Source organism: Notamacropus eugenii, chromosome 3 (assembly GCF_028372415.1).
Source record: "Notamacropus eugenii isolate mMacEug1 chromosome 3, mMacEug1.pri_v2, whole genome shotgun sequence".
Taxonomy (NCBI): Eukaryota; Metazoa; Chordata; class Mammalia; order Diprotodontia; family Macropodidae; genus Notamacropus; species Notamacropus eugenii.
Genome location: NC_092874.1, coordinates 135,812,931 through 135,835,266, shown reverse-complemented (window position 1 = coordinate 135,835,266; position 22,336 = coordinate 135,812,931). Strand labels below are relative to the sequence as shown.

At 36.0% G+C, this 22,336-nt stretch overlaps 1 protein-coding gene across 3 annotated transcripts in view; it reads left to right on the top strand.

Moving 5' to 3' along the window:
- The window catches only part of ST7 (suppression of tumorigenicity 7), a 294,589-nt gene that overhangs the window by 183,571 nt on the left and 88,682 nt on the right, over nucleotides 1-22,336 (top strand). For all 3 annotated transcript variants that reach the window (XM_072652961.1, XM_072652964.1, XM_072652962.1), the window contains exons 7-8: nucleotides 7,768-7,922; nucleotides 10,798-10,895. In XM_072652961.1, the coding sequence (XP_072509062.1) occupies nucleotides 7,768-7,922; nucleotides 10,798-10,895 (253 nt within the window). The remainder of the gene's footprint in view (nucleotides 1-7,767; nucleotides 7,923-10,797; nucleotides 10,896-22,336) is intronic.

The window sequence follows — 22,336 nt, the reverse complement described above, 5'->3', positions numbered from 1 at the left end:
AGGGGAAGTTAAGGGAGTTACAGGAAGAAATAGACAGCAAAACGATACTAGTGGGGGACCTTAATCTCCCCGTCTCTGAGTTTGATAAATCTAACCTCAGAATAAACAAGAAAGAAGTTAAGGAAGTGAATAGAACCCTGGATAAGGCATGTTTGATAGATCCCTGGAGAAAATGAATGAGGATAGAAAGGAATATACCTTTTTCTCAGCGGTACATGGCCCATATACAAAAATTGACCATGTACTAGGGTATAAAAACTTCACAGTCCAGTGCAGAAAGGCAGAGATAGTCAATGCCTCCTTCTCAGATCATAATGCAATAAAAATTAAATGAAATAAAAGGCTATGGAAAGATAAACCAAAAATTAATTGGAAACTAATAATCTAATCCTAATGAATGAGTGGGTTAAGCAACAAATTATAGAAACAATCAACAGTTTCATTCAAGAGAATGAAAATAATCAGACTACCTACCAAATCTTATGAGATACTGCAAAAGCAGTTCTTAGGGGAAGTTTTATATCTTTGAATGCCTACACGGATAAAACTGAGAAAGAAGAGATCAGTGAATTGGGCATGCTGCTGAAAAAGCTAGAAAAAGAGCAAATTGAAAATCCTCAAGTAAATACCAAATTAGAAATACTGAAAACCAAAGGAGAGATTAATAACATTGAAATTAAGAAAACTAATAAATAAACCTAAGAGTTGGTTTTATGAAAAACCAATAAAATAGATAAACCTTTGGTCAATTTGATTAAAAAAAGAAAGAAGAAAACTAAATTACCAATATCAAAGATAAAAAGGGTGAACTCACCTCCAACGAGGAAGAAATTAAAACAATAATTAGAAATTACTTTGCCCAGCTGTGTGCCCATGAATTCGACAATCTAAATGAGAAGGATGAATATTTTAAAAGATATAAATTGCCCAGATTAACAGAAGAGGAAGTTGAATACTTAAATAGCCCCATCTCAGAAAAAGAAATTGAACAAGCCATCAATGAAATCCCTAGGAAAAAATCTCCAGGGCCAGATGGATTTACAAGTGAATTCTATCAAACATGTAAAGAACAGTTAATTCCAGTACTATATAGACTATTTGGGAGAATTGGTGAAGGATTTCTACCAAATTCTTTTTATGATACAAATACAGTTCTGATACCTAAGCCAGGAAGAGCCAAAATGGAGAAAGAAAATTATAGACTAATTTCTCTAATGAATATAGCTGCAAAAATTTTAAATAAGATTTTACCAGAAAGAATATAGCAACTTATCATGAGAATAATACATTATGATCAGGTAGGATTTATACCAGGAATGCAGGGCTGGCTCAACATTAGAAAACTTATCAGTATTATTGATCATATCAACAACAAAACTAACAGAAACCACTTGATTATCTCAATAGATGCAGAAAAAGCTTTTGACAAAATGCAACACCCATTCCTATTGAAAACACTGGAGAGCATAGGAATAAATGGAATTTTCCATAAAATAATAAGCACTATCTACCTAAAGCCATCACCAAGCGTTATATGCAATGGGGATAAGCTAGATGCATTTCCAATAAGATCAAGGGTGAAACAAGGATTTCCATTATCACTACTGTTATTTAATATGGTACTAGAAATGTTAGCTTTAGCAATAAGAGAAGAAAAAGAAATTGAAGTAATGAGAATAGGCAAAGAAGAAGCTAAGTTATCACTCTTTACAGATGATATGATGAAATACTTAGAGAATCCCAGAGAATCAAATAAAAGACTACTTGAAATAATAAACAACTTTGGCAAAGTTGCAAATTACAAAATAGATCCACATAAATCATGTGCATTTCCATATGTTACTAACAAAGCCCAACAGCAAGAGATAGAAAGAGAAATCCCATTTAAAGCTATGGTAAACACTATAAAATATCTGGGAGTCTACCTGCCAAAACAAAACCCAGGGACTATATGAACACAATTACAAAACACTTTTCACACAAATAAAGTCAGATCTAAGTAAGTGGAAAAACATCACTTGCTTGTGGGTAGGCCGAGCCAATATAATAAAAATGACACTTCTACCTAAATTAATTTTCTTCTTCAGTGCCATACCAATCAAACTACCAGATAATTATTTTCTAGAGCTAAGACAAATATTATCAAAATTCATCTGGAAGAACAAAAGGGAACTAATGAAAAGAAATGCTAGGGAAGGTGGCCTAGCCCTACCACATCTCAAATTGTATTATAAAGCAGCAGTCATCAAAACCACTTGGTATTGGCTAAGAAAAAGAGGGGTAGACCAGTGGAATAGGTTAGGTACTCAAGACACAGTAGTCAATGAATATAGCAATCTACTGTTTGATAAACCCAGTACTCCAGTTTCTAGGATAAGAACTCACTGTTTGACAAAACTTGCTGGAAAAACCGGATAACAGTGTGGTGAAAACTGGGCATAGACCAATGCCTGACACCACACACAAGAGTAAAGTCCAAATAGGTACACAATTTAGGTATAAAGAATGATACTATAAACATATTAGGAGAGCAAGGAATAGGGTATTTGTAAGATTTATGGAGAATGAAGAATTTTTTGACCAAACAAGAGATAGAGAACATTATGAAATGCAAAATGGATAATTTTGATTACATTAAATTGAAAAGTCTTTGCCCAAAGTCAATGCAACCAAGATTAGGAGGGAAGCAGAAAACTGGGAAAGAATTTTTACAACTGGTGTCTGTGATAAAGGTCTCATTTTTAAAATATATAGAGAACTAAGTCAAATTTACAAGAATACAAGTCATTCCCCAATTGATAAATGGTCAAAGGATATGAACAGGCAGTTTTCAGAGGAAGCAATTAAAGCTATCTATAGTCACATGAAAAAATCGTCTAAATCACTGTTGATTAGAGAGATACAAAACAAAACAACTTTGAGATACCACATCACACCTATCAGATTGGCTGACATGACAAAACAGGAAGATGATTAATGTTGGAGAAGATGTGGGAGAGTTGGAGCACTAATTCATTGTTGGTGGAGCTATGAGCTGATCCAACCATTCTGAAGAACAATTTGGAACTATGTGCAAAGGGCTACAAAAATGTGCATACCCAGCAATATCCCTTCTAGGACTGTATCCCAAAGACATCATAAAAATGGGAAAGAGTCCCACATGTACAAAAATATTTATAGCAGTTTTCTTTGTGGTGACCAAAAATTGGAAATCAAGGGGATGCCATCAATTGGGGAATGGCTGAACAAGTTGTGGTATATGAATATAATGGAATGCTATTGTGCTATAAGAAATGATAAACAGGAAGACTCTAGAGAGGCCTGGAAGGACTTACATGAACTGATGCTGATTGAAAGGAGCAGAACCAGGAGAACTTTGTACACAGCAACAACCACAGTGTGTGAGGAATTTTTCTGATAGACTTAGTCCTTCACAGCAATTCAGGACCTAAAAAATTCCCAATGAACTCTTGAGACAAAACGCCTTCCTCATCCAGAGAAAGAACTATGGAACTGAATTGCAGAATGAAGCAGACAGATCATTTTCTCGTGTTATGTTTTGTCTCATTTTGTTTTGTTTTATGGTTTCTCCCGTTCATTTTAATTCTTCTGTGCAACATGACAAAGGTGAAAATGTATTTAATAATGTGTGTGTAGAACCTATATAAGATTGCACACCGCCTTGGGGAAGGAGTAGGGAGGAAGTAGGGAAGGAGGGGGAGGGAGGGGAAAAATCTAAGATATATGAAAGTGACTGTAGAAAACTGAAAACAAATAAAGTAATTTAAAAAAAAGAAAATTTCACAGAGTAGATGACATTTGACTTCAGTTTCAAAGGTTCCTTGTCAAAGCGGAGCCTTGGAAAAGAAGAAGCTAGATTCAGACCTCCTATAAGTGATTGATTCAGTCCTTATCCCTCACTGCCAATTACAAGGGCCATCTATCAGAAATAACATTAATCAATGAAGTTGGGTTTTATTTAGTATTATTTTCTCCCCATGGCCTTATCAAGATGTTGATAAACAAGAAAATGGTTGATAGAAAGATAAATCATATCATCTGACCCAGGATAAGTATTATTTATAAACATGAATATTATTCATTATTTCTCTATTACATTTTATTTTCCAACAGTCTCTTGACATAGAGAAGTATCTGTTTTACCACGAAGCCTCCTACTGAGAATTAGTTAATTACTTATTTCTTTCTTATTACAATTAAGTGGGGGAACATTATTAAAAGGATTTGGGTCTTCTTAACTCTAGGGAATGACAGTTGAACTATCAGAAATTGAAAATTCTTGATGCTGTTAGTGGGCATTACACTATTTTTGAGATTGAAAGAACCTCACAGATGTTAGTTCACCTGAAACTTGAACAAGAATCCTTTTCATGACCTCCCTGATCAGTGGCCATCCAGTCTGCACATTATATTCTCTAGTGAGGAAGACAGGAAGATCATGAAGTGTCAATTATATTGAGCCTGATTCTTCCCCTTTAATTTCCCTCCCTTCTCCTAGATTTGCCTTCTGGTGTTAAGAAGGACAAGTCTAATCCCTCTTCCATGGGACAACCCTTCAGATACTTGAAGACAGCTATCATGTTCCCCACCTAAGTCTTTTCTCTAGACTGTGCATCCCCATTCCCTTCATATCTAGTCCTTGCATGTATGATTTCACGACCCTTTAACATCCTAGTTGCTTTCCAGTTTATTTCCCTAAAACTACATGCCTAGAACTGTAAACACACTGTCCTAGATGTTGTCTGGCCAGCATATAGCAATAATATCACCTTCCTAGTCCTACATATTACATCTTTTTTAATGCTGTCACGATTACATTGCCTTTTTTTGGCTGCCATATCCCACTATTGACCCAAATTGAACTTGTAGTTCATTAAAAACCACAAATCTATTTCGCATGAACTGTTATATTCAGACCTCTGTCCTGTATCATACTTGTTAAGTTTGATTTTTTTGGACTCCAAAAAAAACCCCTTTCGTTCATCTCTCTTTAATTGAATCTTATGAAATTTAGTTCAGTATTCTAGCTTATTAAGGTCTTTTTGGATCTTGACTCTGTCATGCATTGTTTTAGCTATCCTCAGCTTTGTGTCATCGATGAGTTTAGTGATCATGCCATTTATTCAGGGCCAGAACTAAACTGGCCAGCGATTCAGGCTTAAGGGGTAAGATGCAGTTAGGCTTTTGTGAACCATAAAAATGCAGTAAGACCAATGTTACTAACAAGGAATTAAAAAGATATAACCACAGAGTTAACAAGATAGAAAATTATTCCACCTCATCAATCTCTTTACCCCAGACCTCCACCCTAGTTCTTGGCTGCTAGAGCTGTTGCCAGCTAGAGAAAAAGCCTTTGGGGAAGCTGGAAAAGAGAGAATAAGAAGGTAGGAATTCAAGGATGAAAAGGGAAGCAAAAGGACTATTTCTTGACTTGAGCAGTGGAAATATGGAGTGCTCCAATACATCTGGCCTACCATTCTTCCCTAGCAGCCCAGCAATGGCTCAAAGACTTAACCACATCCTTGTTGACCCTGAATGTCATATTGGACTTGAAATTAGGAGAACCTGAGTTCAAACCCCATCTTGGATAGTAGCCATGTGACCTTGGGTAAATCACTTAAACTCTTTGTACCTCAGTTTCTTAACCTGTAGAATGAGGGGGTTGGACTTAATGGTCCAGTGCTTAGCACAATGCCTGGTACATAGTAGATGATTAATAAATGTTTACTGATTGATTGGCTCTTAATGCATCTTTCAGCTCTAAACTTATGACCCTGTAATCTTGAAGTTGACATCAGTTAATAATGACTGCTCCTTTGATCTTATCATTCATCTAATTTTGATTCTAACTGAATTACGTTATAACAACACTTTTTTCCCACTGTGTATAACATGAGAGTCTTTGTCAGATGGCCATTTTTGTTTCAGTTTCAACCATGAATACCTCTGGGATGATGAGACTCAATTGGGATTCACCCCAAGCTTTTTGTAAGGCCCTATTCGCCATCCTTGTAACTTACCAAAACAAAATGTCCCTTCTTGTCTACTAGTCCCCTATATATTTTGTCTCCTCTGTTACAATATATAAAGTACTTGTGGGCAGGAGGGGCTATCTTTGCTTTTGTATTAATATCTAGAGCTTAGTAGAGTACTTAATACATAGTACTTCACAATGCTTTTCTTCCCTTCTTTCTCCTTCTCCTTTCCTTCCTTTTTTTTCCTATATCTCTGCCTCTTCCTTTTTCTCTTCCTGTTTTTCTTTGTTCTGTGAGGTCACTGATTGCAGATTTAGATTTGGAAGGGACCTTGTAGGCTCATTTTGCAGATGAGGAAATTGAGGCATAGAGAGGTTAAATGACTTGTTCTAGGATGTGCCGGTAAATGGTAGACAGGAACCAAACTCACGTCTTCTTATTCCAAGTCTATCCCTCTTTCCTCGTACCATGTTTCCTCTGCTCAAAAGTCTTCCACCACCCCTTTCCATATGAGTTTTTCATCTTAACCAGTGTTGCCTCTGCCGTCTGTCTCTGTTTGGCAAAGGGAACAAATGTTTAGACTGCCTAAAGTGGTTTCTAGGCTCTTCTGGCCTAAATAGGACTACTCCATGGGTGACAGTGTGGTGTAGTGGATAGAGAGGCAGCATTATGTAGTAGAGATGGTGTTGGACTTCGAGTCAGGAAGACTTGAGTTTGAATGCCACATCTAACCCTTATTAGTTTTGTGAACCGGGGCACATCTGAATCTATGATCCTGTTTTAAACTTCTGTAGGAAACAGTGATAATCAGGGTTAACATCTTTTTCATTTTTATATTTTTTAACTTTGATAGGTTATTTGAAGCTGTTGTAGTAAGACTCAACTGAATCTCATCATCCCAAGGGCGTTCATTGTTGAAACTAATAGAAAACAAATAAACAAAATGTTACATTTGTTAGCATTTCTATAATGATTTATTTTCATTGGTCAGTGGACAAAAACCTCTCATTTTGAGTAACTCCAGTTACACTATTGTTTATAGACAGTTTAAAATTGTGTAATTCTTAATACCCTTCTTTCCCCTTCCTCACTTCTACCATTCTATCATCATTACTGTGAAAAGTAGAACTAAGCCTATTTTTCTTTCTCATGTCTTTTTTTTTTTTTTGAGGGGAGGGGTGCAGAAGAGATTTTTGGATTGTCATGGCCAAAGAATTTCAATAATTAATTATGTTGCTCTTCAAATGAGATAGTATTTGTGAAGTCTTTAGTACAGAACCTGGCATATAGTAGGCACTTCATAAATGCTTGTTCCCTCCTGCCTCATTCTTCCCTTCACAGGTCATAGACTCAGATCTTCCAAAGTTTATGCTACAGTAGCATGGACTTCAAGAAGCCAGGATCGTCTCCAGACCATGCCATGAGAAGGCATCAAAGAGAAACTTCATGGGGTAGAAATAAATTCTTCTCTCACTCAAAGAAGTACCATAGGTTGAGAAGAATCTCTCTGTGACAAATGAACAAAAAAAAGTACCTTTCCCCTAGTGTGCTATGCTGATCTGTGCTTTTTGATTTGAGTTTAAAGCTGAGCTGTAGGTTTTTCTTTCCTCTGTTTAAAAAAAAAACATAATTACTCTGTGGAGACAAACACTGTAGAACATGAGCCAGATGACCCAAATTTCTGCTTGCCTTTCATTCTGCCTGCCCATGTTCTCCAAGTGTTTCCTTAGATTTATTGTTGACGTTTGCTTTTTGCTTCTCCTATTGACAGGTGTGCCACAGCATATATTCTCCTGGCCGAAGAGGAAGCCACCACTATTGTAGAGGCAGAGAAACTCTTCAAACAGGCTTTGAAGGCAGGAGAAGGCTGTTACAGACGCTCCCAACAGCTACAGCATCATGGAGCTCAGTATGAAGCGCAACACAGTAAGATTTGTTCTGGGTTAACTTTGGATGTTTTGATTAATGAAGGACCAAACAATGAGATTCCTTCTCCTCCCCCGGCCCCCTCAGCCACTTCAGTATTTGGCTTGAATAGACTAAAACAAGCATTTGTTTTTGAAATTTAGTTATGGAACTTTTCCCCTCTTAGTCGTGTGTGTGTGTGTGTGTGTGTGTGTGTGTGTGTGTGTGTGTGTGTGTGTGTTAACTCTTCATTTGGTAGGTTCCTTTATTCAGGGTGATTCAGCAAATCTTTCTTAACCCCCAGTTATATGTAGGGTACTGTGCTAAGTGTTTGGGATTCAAGATGGAAAAAAAGACATAGTATTTCTTCTTCAGGAGTTTACCTTCTCATCAAGGGATGATGTACACCCAGAAGTAACTATAGTACAAGTTAAGAATTCAGTAAAGGAACAGGAGAGGTTCAGTGGAGAAGGGACATGAAGCAGTTCTGAGAAGGGAGAGAGCCCTTCTGTTTGAGGAGATGACTGAGGGAAGGGTTCATGGAAGAATTAGTATCTAAGCTTTCCTCAAAAGAAAGACTACTAGGAACATTCTGTTCATTAGCCAGATAAACTTTTAACTTGATTCTCCTGTTTAGTATTTCTTTTTTGCCTATAGACACGATCATGGAAGTGAACATTCATAATGCAGAAACATACCTATCGCATTCCTACATATTTCTTCATTTTAAAATGTCTCCTATACCAAAATATAAACTAAATATTAAATAAATAAATATAAATTGTTTTTAGCAGCCAAATTGGCCTTGAAAGACTTGGAGAATCATAAAATGTTAGACCTTGAAAGTATCTTAGAACTCATCTAGATTAACTCCCTCATTTTACAGAGGAAGTAATAGGCTCAGAAAGGTTAATGCTTACCCAGATGTCAATAAAAAGCATAGCTCATAACTCTGGGACAGTATAATTATTAAATGGAACCACCTAAAAAAATTATTACTGATTGTTCAAGCACTTAGCACTTATTAAAAGACAAAGATTTTTTTTTTTTAATGTAGAAGGCTAAATGCTTATATATTGCTTGCTGGTTACAACAGCCTTTCTTTTGCTTTTTAATGGAAACATTTATATTGCTGTCTTTAAAAACTATCTCAAATTAATGCCCTTTTTTGGCTCTCCTTCGCATCCACTGATGTTCTGGTCTTCTAATCCTATGTTAATTTATCTTAGGCTTATAGTACTGAGGTATGAGACAGAAACTGGAGAATTAGGTCACTTTTGGCATCCTCAGTACTCATTAGTTGAATTTTGAAGTTAGCTCCCCTTCTAGAAAGTGGTGTCATTGCCCTTCAACAGGTCGTTTTCAGAACAGAGTGGACCTTTTCTTCAGTGTTCTCTGAACTGTAGTTTGTGGAGGAAGAGATGAGACTTGGTGTTTTCTTCTCACAGAAGGGAGTTTAAGTTAAGCATCGGTGTTGATTTTGGTTAGGTATGACAATTGGCATTGCATTAGCCTTCACTATTCAAGCACCAGAGTGATCTTTGGCACACAGTTCACGTGTGCAGGGATATGTCCACATACCTCATTACGTGTAGATTTAATTTACAACGAGCAAACATGCTTAAGCAATTCTCTAATCACCACCTGTTTCTACACCCTGATTTGGAAAACATGAACATTAGGCACAACACAATGAATTTTGAAAACATATGTAGTTAATGAGTGTTTTATGAACTATTTGGGTATTAATACATAAAATTACATAATCTAAAATACAGCTGAAGAAATTTTTTCTTTCCTCTTGTTTCTTTTCTCCTCAAAATTCAATCCTTTCAACCTGTTGCTTAAATCTATCCAAAAAGTATAATCACATCTTTAAAATAATTTGTAGGTACTTGGAAAGTTTTCAGCACACATCTTGTTCTCATTGTTTAAGACTTGAAATGTTAGGACTTTGGTCTTAAAATCTTTTAATGGCTACATATTATACATGTACTTAATCTACAACAGGTGTGTCATATTTTCTGAAATATGGTAATTTTATAGAGGATTAAGTGCATGCATGTTCTCACTGGTCTGAAAACATATTTAAAAAGACATAGAATTAAATAGAAGATTAAGATGAAAAGTCGGTAATGCATTTTCTAAGAGTCATATTGGTGACTAGCGTTATAACTATTTAGCTTGTCAATGCTTTCTCTAACACAAGGGTATTTTTGTATTCCATTGCATATCCTATTGTCATATCTGGAATGTGTTATGCTGCCATCTACAATAGACTGCTTTGGGGACCTGGAGATGATTATGATGTCACTAGTGCTAGGGCAAAAGTAATACAAAACAGAAGTTCAAGATGTGGCTTCTCCAGACTTAATGTCAGAGAGGGAAAAAAAGTTGTTCATCAGGATGCAACCTGAGATTCACCTCTTTGCATTCTTAGAAAAAAGCATGCACACTTGAGGAGTGGAATTCTTGGCCTCCAAGCCTGCAGGCAAGATGGGTTTATTCATATTCTTAGGCACTATCTAGCAGATGAATTTCTTTGCTAAATAGTTACCAAGAGCGAGATCATTAATCTGACATTAATGTGTGTGTTCAGCATCTTTACTTACTAGCATTGTCTAGGTCACAAGGCACATGATGATCTGACCTTTCAAAATCTTAGAGCTTTGTGGTACATTTACTCTGCTATTAATGGGTTCAGGTTGTGGATCACCCACAATAGGGTTCTGGCTCTTGGCAATAGCAGCAGTGCTGAAGGAGAGCAATAAATCTTCACTTGTGTTTTTCCTCTGTGGGGATAGTAAATGGACCTCTTTGTATGATTCTTTTTTTTTCCCTTTGCTCGGCAGAACACTCGTGGTTTCATAATTCTCATTCTTCTTTTCCCCTCTAGGACGAGATACCAACGTCTTGGTCTACATTAAAAGGAGGCTAGCAATGTGTGCAAGAAAGCTTGGGAGGACCAGGGAGGCAGTGAAAATGATGAGAGATGTGAGTGTGAATATGTACTTATGGGCTTGTGGCACAATATCTAATGGGAAGCTCCAGTGATTATGGTAGAAACCACTATCACAGTCATACAAATGAAAACACAGTGGATGCTTTAAAGCTGATGTAAGAAACCAGTTCTGGGATCAACTGTGTAAGTTAAATCATGTTGATTAGGCTTATTCTGTGTATGTTTTTACATTTGGGATAGGAATTTGACCAATGGGTGTATTCAGATCCATGTAGTAATGTACTCCATTATAACGCTATTCTACTGAAATTATTTTACATATTTCTCTGGTTTCTACCTAATAGCAGGAGGTTTTTTTAGACATTAACTTGCAAAGAGATGATAGTTAAGAAAATTTAGGGAACCAAAAAGAGAACTCAGAATTTTAACTGGGGTGGGGGAAGCTATTGAATATTTTAAGCAAAGTCAACAGAGAACTTTTGCTTCCCTGAATCACTTCAGACAGTACCTTACTTTAAGGAACAGACATAATAAAGAGAGTAGCTGGATCTTCCTTTGTGAATATCCTATGCTTAAAATCTCCTCCTGATGTAAATTGTGGACATAAAATAATTATCTTCATTTGAGGATTTTTAAAAAATATATATTGGAAAAGGTTTTGCATTTCAATTTAGGAGACCCAAGTTCTGGTTTTAGTTCCAAGAACCTTTCCAATTATAATATTCTATAACTTATTTTATGAAAAAGTATCTTGTCCAAATCTATTCAGAGACCAAGATTATGTAAAACTACTGATGGAGACCTTTCCTGGTTTTGGAGAGGATGGGTTGCTTAGTATGATGTACAAATAGCTAGCTGTCCTCCTTGGCAGGAATGGAACTGTACTACAATTTCTACCCCAAGTTACTCTTGAGAGATGGTTAGAAAAAGTACAGAAAAGTATCATACTGTAATGACCAACACAAAAATCCATCCTTGGGAATCAGAGTCAAGAGACCTAGGTCCTGATATCCCAGTTCTCCCAGCTCACTCCGTAACTGTCCATGTGATTTAAGTCATTTACCTTCCCAGGTCTGGAAAAAGTGTATAAGAATGAGAGGAGTGATGCTAATCCATTTTTCAGTGGAATGGGGGAAGGATGGAATACAGGTGAAAGAACAACACTCTCTTGATTGTTCTCATTTAGGAGAATGGAAGGAGTAGGAGAAGAATATCAGAATATCTTTTGTAATAAGACATACTCTTTTTGGCAAAACCACTTATCCCAATCTGAATACCCATGTCTGCATGAAGAAATATAGAACTGTTGGCAGTGGTATAGTTTGTAAATGGTACGAAGAGTTATTAATGCTAGGCAAAGGAACCTGAAGCCAATACAGGAACCTTTCAAAATGCTTGCCCTTGAAAGGATGCCACTCTATAATATAGTTCTTAATCTGTGTCAACACTAGCAACAACTTTGGGTCTACAAGAGTGCAAAAACTCATGAAAGGTAGAGTAAGTTTGGAAATTTATTGTACTTCTAACAACCTGTCTTTCCTGTTTTTACTATTTTGCCTTAAAACTTTAAGCAGGTTGAAAAGATGACATGCTATGACAATTAGGCTTCTCTTAGGGGTAAAGGGAGGGAGAGGAACAAGCATTTATTAAGCACATACTATGTTCCAGGCACTGTGAGAAGCACTTTTACAAATATTTTATTTATAACATCGCTGGGAGGTAGGTGCTGCTACTCTTTCCATTTTACAATTGAGGAAACTAAGGCAGAGGTTTAAGTAACCTATTGTATTAGAAAAAGTCATACAGCTAGTAAGTGTCAGAGGCTAGATTTGAACTCAGCTCTACTGATTTAAGGCCCCGTGTTCTATCACACCACCTTGCTGCCTTAAATTCCAATTCTGCTAAGATTTGTTCAAAGAGATAGAACCCTAATCTGAGGGAGAAAGTCTGGGTTTAAGGGACAGGAAACTTGAATGGCTAAGGGCAGAAAGATTTTTACCATTTTACCCTGTACTTCTAGGTTACCATCATTTTACCCAGGACTAATAGTCAGTTCCCAAAGGTGGTAGCAACCAATTGACAGAGTGTGTGCAATTTGGAGGCAAATTCATTAAGTATTTATTGGGTACCTCCTATACCCAGCTCCTATTCAAGTATTCCTCAGCTTCCTTTTCATGATGTGGAGAAAACCCTGGATTCTTCAAGGTTAAATCAGCAGGACAGAAGTCCTGTCCATGTGGAAGGGCTTTATCCACAAGCTTATTTAGCAGTGAATTTCATTTCAGTTGCCCAGGACCAGGCTGGCTTGGTTACAGTGTACTTATGACTGGACTGTCTATCACCTACCGGTTGATGAATTTGTAGCCATAGCAACTCAGAAAAATCTTCTAGTAAGGCGGGATCAGTGATCTGACTTGATAGAGGAAGTAGCTACAATGATGAAATCGATTATCTTTAAAGTACTCAAGGGATAGTGCATGCAAAGTACTGTAGGGAATATGAGAGTGAGATATAATCCTGACCTTTAAAGAGGTCATAGTCTAATGCAGTAAGGCACATACAGTAATGATGATAATATGAGACAGAATAGGTTAAGTGTCATAAGAGGGATGACTCCCTCATGTGAGGGGGAGATCACATCTAGTTGGAGGAAACATCTAGACAGCGTGAGAAAGTAGCATTTGAGTTAGCCTTGAAGGATGGGTAAAGTTTCAACAAGGGGAGACGGCATAGGTATTCTAAGAGTATCATAGGCAAAGGAATACAAGTAGGAAAATTAATGAAGTGTTATAATTAAATTAATATAAATTAAATTAAGTGTAACAATTGTGTGGATTCATCAATTTGTCCGTCATCAGGCTTGCCCATTTGGCCAGTATTTTATTACAGAAACAGGCTACCAGTGAGGACCTATGACTGGCCCTGTGTCATTTGTGTCATACCATCATCTAAACAGTATACCAGGTTGGATGGTTATTTGCAAAGAGAAGAGGCCATAGCATGGTATTATGTCTTATTAAAGAAATTTACTTTTAAAATTAAAAGTTTACTTTTAAAAAGTTAAAAATAGTTTAATTTTACTTTTGATCATTCTATTCATAGAATATTAGACCTGAAATGAGACATAGAAATCATCTAAGCCAGCATCCTTTTCTTGCAGATGAGGAAGCTAAATTGCCTGACTTTATTTAGCTAGTTAGTGGAAGAGCCAGGAGGCTAGCGTCAGAATTTCTGGACTAGTAGATCAGGAGAATGCTGTCAGTATTGCAGATCTAAACGTTCATTTGTTCGTTCATTCATTCATTTGTAGTGGGGTATGAACAAGATCATTCATCTATCCTTATTCACCCTACCCTACTGCTGACTCAGTGACTATATAGGTTTCTTGATATAAACATACACTTTCAGCTCTAAGAAGCTGTAAAAAATGAATCTAGAGGTCTCTTTCTCCTTCCTTTTCATTCTCCACTCCTTTCTACCCTCAACCCCATTTTAACTTCAAGTCTATAACCACAGAAAGCACTCTGGCAAAAACATCGAAGTTTTCAATCTCTGTCCTGCTAGAATTCTTTCAGTTGTCTTCTGCCAACTGCATTAGCTTTTTAAAAAATATATTTATTTATCTTATTGATTCATAAATTTGTTTTTGCAATCATTATTTCTTCCTCCACAATTGAACAATTAAAAACAAAAAAATAAAACCCTTTTGACAAATGTGCATCATCTATCTTTGGAAACAAAGATGTATATCTCATTCTGCTGGACTCCTGATTTATCATTTTTTTAATCAGAATTCTCAGGTCTTTCAAAGTTGTTTTCTCAATACTGTTACTATCATTGGATAACTTGTTTTTCCAGTTCTGTTGACTTCTCTATGTATTATTTCATAGAGATCTTCCAGATTTCCTCTGAAATTCCATTTAATAACTTATTGCCTAATAATATTTCAGCAAATGTGTTTACTATAATTGTTTTTTACCCGTTCTCCAAGAGGTGACCACTCCCTTAGTTTCTAATTTTTTTCTGTTGGGGAAAAAAGCACCAAAAATATTTTTATACAGATGATTCCTTTTCTTCTTTAAAAAAAAAATCCCTTTGGTATATAGACCTAGTCATGATATTCCTGGGTCAAAGGATATACAACAATTTCAGAATTGGGGTTATCATTCCAAATTGCTTTCTAGAATGGCTCAAGCCATTCACAGCTCCACCGACAGTACACTCGTGTACCTCTTTTCCTGCACTCCTTCCAGCAATTTCATTTTCTTTTTTGTAATCTTTAAATGCAATGGGTGTTATTAGTGAATTGGACCATTTATACATGTTGCTGGGTTTCTTCCTCTGAAAACTTCCCGTTCAGATCTTTTGACTATTTATCAATTATTTTCATGAATTTGAATCAGTTATTCATAGATCCTTTTTCCAAAGATTTTATCCCATTTACATATTTCACTTCTAATTTTAAGTGGATTAATTTTTACGTAAATTCTTTTTAATTTCATGTAATTAAAATTGTCCATGTTGTTATTTTCTGTAGTATGTTTAGGTATGAACTCTAACCCTATACTTATATCTGAAAAGTAATTTCTTCATTGCTCCTTTAACTTACTTATGATGTCACTTGTATCCATTTGGAGTTTATATTGATATATAGCGTAAGATGTTCATCTAGGGTTAGAGACCCTAATTTTTGCCATTATTGCTTTTCAGTTTTCTCAGAAGTTTTTGTCAATATATTGAGTTCTTACTCCAGTAATTGAATAACTTTGGGTTTGTCCCACACTGTGCTCCTGTGTTCATTTGCTTCTGTGTGTTGTATACCTAATCTGTTCCACTAATTGACCTCTCTTCTTAACTAGTACCAAATCATTTCGATGGTTACTGCTTTGTAGTATAGTTTGAGATCTGGTATGACTAGGCCCCTTCTTTCTTTCTATTTCCCTTGAAGTTTCTGATCTTTTGTTCCTCCAGATGAATTTTGTGGTTATTTTTTCTAACTCTAGAAAATAAAAACTTGGATAATTTGTCTGGTTTGGATAAATAAATTAACTTAGGTAATATTATCATTTTTATAGTATTAACTCATATGAGCACTTAATATTTCTCAAATTATTTGGGTCTGTATTTCTGTAAAGAATGTTTCATAGTTACTTTTATATAGATTCTATGTGTGTCTTGGTATGTAGACGTGTATTTTATACATTCTGTAATTATTTTGAATGGAATTTTCCTTTATGTCATTTAGTACTGGGTTTTATTGATGATATATAGAAACACAGGTGATTTGGGTGGAGTTAATTTAGGTCTTATGATTTTACTAAAGTTATTGTTTCAATTAATTTTTAATTGACTCTGGGTTCCCTATATCAGTGCTATCAAACACAAATAGAAACAGGGGCTATACATACACACACATACGCGCACACACACGCACATCTCCATGGAATCCTATAAAGGACTTCTGTGGGCTGCACATTGACTTACTTTTAAAATGTAAAATTTTCTATGTTTTATTGTATTTTTATTTTCTTAAATATTTCCCAATTACATTTTAATCCAGTGTGGGCTACACTCAGGAGTGCTGTGGGTTGTATACATTCTGAAGGCTATGTGTTAGACATATCTGTTCTAGATCAATGACCGTGTCATCTACAAGTGATATTTTTGCTTCTTCTTTGCTTATGTTTATTCTCTTGACTTTTTTTCTTGTCTTATGCTCGAGGTAGTATTTCCAATACTATATTAAATAATAGTAGTAGTAGTAATAATGTTAATAATAAAGTTAATTTTAAAAAAATTATTTTATTTATTACTAGTATTAAATAATAATAATGACGAAATTTTTGTTTTACCCCTGATATCACTGGAAAGGCCTCCAACTTTTCTTCATTACATACAATGTTTTCTCTTGGCTTTAGTCATACTGCAAGCATGTATTAAGTACCTACTATGTGCCAGGCAAAGAAAGGCAAAAAATAGTCTGTGCTCTTAAGGAGCTCACATTCTAATGGGGGATATGAGGAGTAAGAGTGAGGGATGAGTTGGATATGTAATGAAGGACTGAGCCTAGACAGCTGAGAGGCAGATTTGGGGGTGGGATTAATAAACTCAGTTTTGGATGTGTTGAGTTTATGATGTCTACTGAACATCCAGTTCACTATGTCTGATAGGCACTTGGAAATGGGAGACTAGAGATCGGAAGAGAGGCTAAAAATAAGTGGGTCTGAGAGTTTAGTTATCTGCGTAGAGTTGGCAGCTGAACCCAAGAGAACTGATGAGATGGCTAAGCAAAATAGTCTAGAGGGAAAAGAAAAGAGCAGTCAGGACAGAGTGCAGGGCATACTCACAGTCAGTGAGAGTGACCTGGATGAAGATCTAGCAGAGGAAACTTAGAAGGAATGGTCATACAGGTAGAAGAAAAACCAGAATAGAATCCTATGATAAAAACTTGGATGAGAGTATCAAGGAGAAAAATATGAGTGATAGTGTCAGAGGCTGCATAGAGATCCAGAGGGGAGAGGATTGAGAAAAGGCCTTTAAAGTTTGGCATTTAATAGAGCACTGACAACTTTGGAGAGGAAGAGTTTGGTTGAATGATGAATTCAAAAGTCAGAGTGTTGAAAGGGAGAGAAAAGAAATGGAGACACCAGTTGTAGGTGGCCTTCTTAAAGAGGTGAGCCAGAAAAAGATGAAGGATATGGGATGACAATAGGAAGGAACAGAACAAGGGAGGGTTTTGTTTTTTGGGGGGGGAGGCGTGAGGATGGGGGAGACTTGGGCATGGTTTCAGGTAGAAGGGAAGCATCCAGTGAACAGAGAAAGATTCAAGATAATCCAGAAGGTGGGAATGGCAGAGGGAGAAATCTGATGGAAAAGATGACTTAGAATGCGATCCTTTGTGCATGTAGAGGGTTTTCTTTGACCAGGAGGGAGAGTGAAAGTGCAGTCGGTGCTGGGAAGGGTGGTTACGGAAGATGTGTCATTGGAATGGAGCCAGGAGTCATTGAGAGCAAGAAGATGGAAGGAGTGGGGAAAAAAAAAGACTTAAGATAAAATCATAACAGCATGTGTTCCAGAAGGGTCCTGGGGACCCTTAAAGTGGGACCTGGGGGCGTGTGCCATAGTTCAGTTGAGGGAGATGGATAGCAGAGAACAGAGAATGGAGTTTGAACAATGACAGTTGGGGCTCAAAATCATTGGGATGGGGAAGGTATGACTCGGTGGAAGTTCAGTTTAAGCAGGTATTACTACATTGAGAAAAAGTCCTGCTGTCTAGTGTTTTAATGGATATGAATGTTGGCTTTTGTCAAACCTTTTCAGTATCTGTTGATATGATCATGTGGCTGTTTTATTGTTAATATGGTCTATTATGTTTATAATTTTCCTTATATTGAATCAAACCTACATTTCCTAAGAAAGCTCAACCTTGTCAATGTATACATCTTTTATTAATTAAATTAAAATATTTATTTTACTAAAAGATGTATACGCCTTTTAAATATGTTTCTTTCACTCATTTCTTAGTATTTTATGTAATTTCTTACATCAGTATTCATTAGGGGCATTGATCTGTTGCCTTTCTGTACTTTGATTTGGGTATCTAGATTCTAGAGCATACGTATATTATGAAAAAGTTTGCATACAGTTTATATAATATTGAAATTAATTATTCTTTGAATTCTTGTTAGAATTCTTTTGTAAATCCATCTAATCTTGGGAGGTTTTTCTTTCCTGATAGTTGATTATCCTTCTATTAATCAGGGTATTTAATATTTTTTGGTAACTATCCATTTCACCTAAATTACTGGTTTTGTTGTCACATATGAGCAGAGTAGTTTCTGATAGTGTGATTTATTTACTCTTCACTCTTGAATCTTACTCTTTTATTTTTGTAAAATTGTTTTTGTTCTATCCTTTACATCAGATTCACCAGTTATTTTATTAGAATTTTTAAAGTTCTATTTTTTTTACTAATTCAATGATTTTTTTGCCTTCGATTTGTTAATCTTTTTTATTTTCATGGTTTCTGCTTTTGTTAGGTTGTAAAGTTTTGGTTTGTTACTTTTCTAATTATAGTTGCATGCTCATTTGATTGATTTGTTCTTTTTCTCTTTTGTTCATAAAAAATGTCTTGAGTGATCTAGACTTTATTTCTTTGGTATCTGAACTTTTTCTGGCTGCTTGCCATCTTTTGTCTTTTGCCTGGAATTTCCACATTTTGACTATGCTGTTTCTAAGAGTGTTCATTTCATTATTTCTTTCAGATGATCAGTGAATCCTTTCTGTTTTCACTTTGTCTTTGCTTCTCATAGATTTGGGCAGTTTTTATTTATTGTTTCATAAAATATGGTAGCAGATCTTTTTTGGTATGATTTTCTGTTATTCTGATTGTTTGTTTTCCATGTCAGTTTTTTTAATTATATGTTGCATTTTCTTGTTTTTTTAAAAAATCTTTTATTTTCATATTTCTTGTCATTTAATGGTTTTGCTTTTGTTTTTTTATTTGGCTTACTTTTATTTTCACAGAGTTCAATTCCAGGCTAAGGTTTACCACTATCTATCCTAAGCCATTAATTCTCCTTACCGCTTTTCTCTTTAGCTCTTCCATTTTATAGCTTTTGTTTCATTTTTTTTTCAGATACTCTTGTAGTCCAGGACATTTTATTTTCCTCTGAGGCTTTGTGTCATTGTGTGGATTTACTCTTTCCTGGGTTTAACTTCAGTTGCCTGGGTTTTCTTTCAGTTCAAGATATTTCTTCATTGTGCTCCTCATTTTTTTCTTCTCTGTATTAATATCTCCAGTCTCAGTTTCTGTATTGAGGATTTGTGCTTCCGTGAAACTCTGTTCCATACTTCTTGATGATGTATTAGGCCCTTCTCGTTTCTAGGAGCAGGCCCCACCTTCCGCAGGCATGGCTGGCCTGTCTTCCACTGCAGTTAAGGTTCATGCCCCTTCATGAACTGGGCTTTGGTCTGGCTCACCTTCCTCCTGCCTTGGCATCTCCATTCTATGCTTTCCCTGAAAGTCTAAGAGTTAATTATGGATTTTTAGCTGATTCTCTTTGGTTTTCTTTATAACTGTTTTTTCTGGTGTATTTTTCAAGTTTTAAAGGGTGTTTGTGGGAGAAAACTACTCTTTCCTATTGGTCCTAACACAACTTCTTCCCACCAGATTTGAAGTTTTAATGGACTTAAAACTGAATAAGAGTCAACAGTATAATACTATAAGAAAGCTGATGTAATCTTAAATTATATTAAGAAAGCCATAGTATTTTAGGTTAGGAAAGTGATAATCCTACCGTCCTCTGAGGATAATACCTAGAATATTGTGTTTGTGTATCACCCTTTAGAAAGTATGCAAGTTTGAGAATGTCCAGACGAAGGCAACAAGGATGGTGAAAGGCTTCATATCCATGCTTTATGAGGAGAGATGGAAGGAACTAGGAATTTTTAGTCTAGAAAAGAGGAGAATTATAGGAGACATGATAGCTGTCTTCAAGTATCTGAAGAAGATTGCTATATGGAAGAGGGAGTAGATTCATATTGCTTAGTTCCAGAGGGCAAAACCAGGAGCAATAGGTAAAAGTAGCAAAGATGCAAATTTAGGCTTGATTTCAGGTAAACATTAGTGACTAGAGCTCTCTAAAAGTGTCATGTAATGCCTTTGAAGATACTGCATAAGCTGAGATTCTTGAACTTTCTGTCCTGCTTTAAACAATATAGCTTATGCTAAGAGAGCATTCAAAAGAAAGGTGACTTGGACTTGGAACTACTTTCTTTTTTTTTTCTTTCTTTTTTTTTTTGTGCTTAGGTACAAAGATGCCTTTATTGCCTATTTCTGTCCTTTCTGCGATGGTGGCTATCTACCCTCTGCAACCTACTGGAAGAAAATTTTTAAGCTTAGTTTGTAGACATTCCTTTTTTAAAAAATGGTCCTAGTTCTAGCCCACTGTGATTCTGCTAGCAAATAGCCTTTTCTCTTTGTTCTTAGCAAAATCTTATCTCCAAGTTAAGGTTAAGTTTTAGTCTTAATCTAGCAACAGAGTGCATAGAATGTGCATAGAATAATCCCTTTTTGTCCTCTAGAAAACAGGGTTACTAATAGTAATTGACATCCTAGGGACAATGTCAAAAGTTACATGATTACTGTTAGTGGGCCCGACATTAGTCTGGAAAAAATGGGAAAGATGGACTTTGGGCCTTAGAGTAGACTTACTTAGTTTACTTCCTCTCGCTACAGATAAATAAGTTATGTTTTAGGAACGTAGATTGGGAGCCCATTTTATAAGTGAAGAAACTGAGACCTAGAGATATTTGAGGACTTGTTCAAGGTTATATAGGTAATAAATAAATGTCCACAGCACCGTAGGATCATAGATTTAGATCAGAATGATCTAAATCCCCCTCAGTTTTTAGATAATAAAAATGTGACTCAGGGAAACTAAGTGACTTCCCAAGGTCACATAGATAATAAGTAATAAAGGCAAGATTTGAACCTAGGTGCTGTAACTACTGAGCCCTTGGTTTTTCCACTGTGCCAAACTGCCTCCCACCTAAATAAATAACATAGGGAAGATGTTGATACTTAGCAAGTTGTTAAAATCTCTGGCCATGAAACAAAGGGGAGTTAACTGACCCACACTGGGGTTGACCAGTTTTGTTTGGTTCATGTTCTAGGTAAGTTGTTCAGACTCCTTAGTCCTAGGACAAACCTCACTTATCAGCTTAGGGAGTATTTGATTGCCTGTGTAGTATGATTGTTTGATCTGGGGAGCGTTAGGATCACTCCTCCGCAGCCAATATATCTCCTCCATCTAGACATCACAGTGTCTGAGATAGCTCCATTTTAAACTAATTCTGTTGAGTCAGATATGGAATTCTCTACATAGTCATCTTTTATAGTCAGATTTTACTGTAAAGGGAAATAAATTTAATGCAACTCCTTAGTATAAAGTCATTTATAAAATCAGTTTCTGCTATCATGGGTAAAATAAATCTTTTTTTTAAAGAAGGTGACAGAGTGTTCTTTGGAAGAAGCCGACAGACTCAGAATCTTGATATGTGAGTGGATATATGCTTTCAGAACAGGGATTTATGTTACCTTCTCAGCATTTGTTTTATTTCCCAACACCTCAAGTGTTGTTGTCCTATCACCTCTGCCTACCTCTGCCCACTTTAAAAAGTTACCAATAAAGAGATAGACGGGGCAAGGAAGAAGTCAGGTGATAGGTAGGGGAGAGAAGGAAAGAGATAGACAGAGAGAGACAGAGAGAATGGGGTTGATTTTTGGAGTTTTTTATTTTTAAATTTTTAAATTTAATGACATGCCTTGATATATAATGAAACATCCAGGTTAGGAGTTAATGCCAAAGACTAGACCGCTTTCTTTTACATGACATTTAGAGAGTGAAACCTTTGGTAAAATGCTTTTGTAAAAGTAGAAGACACCAATGGTGCTCCTTAAGCTTCAGAA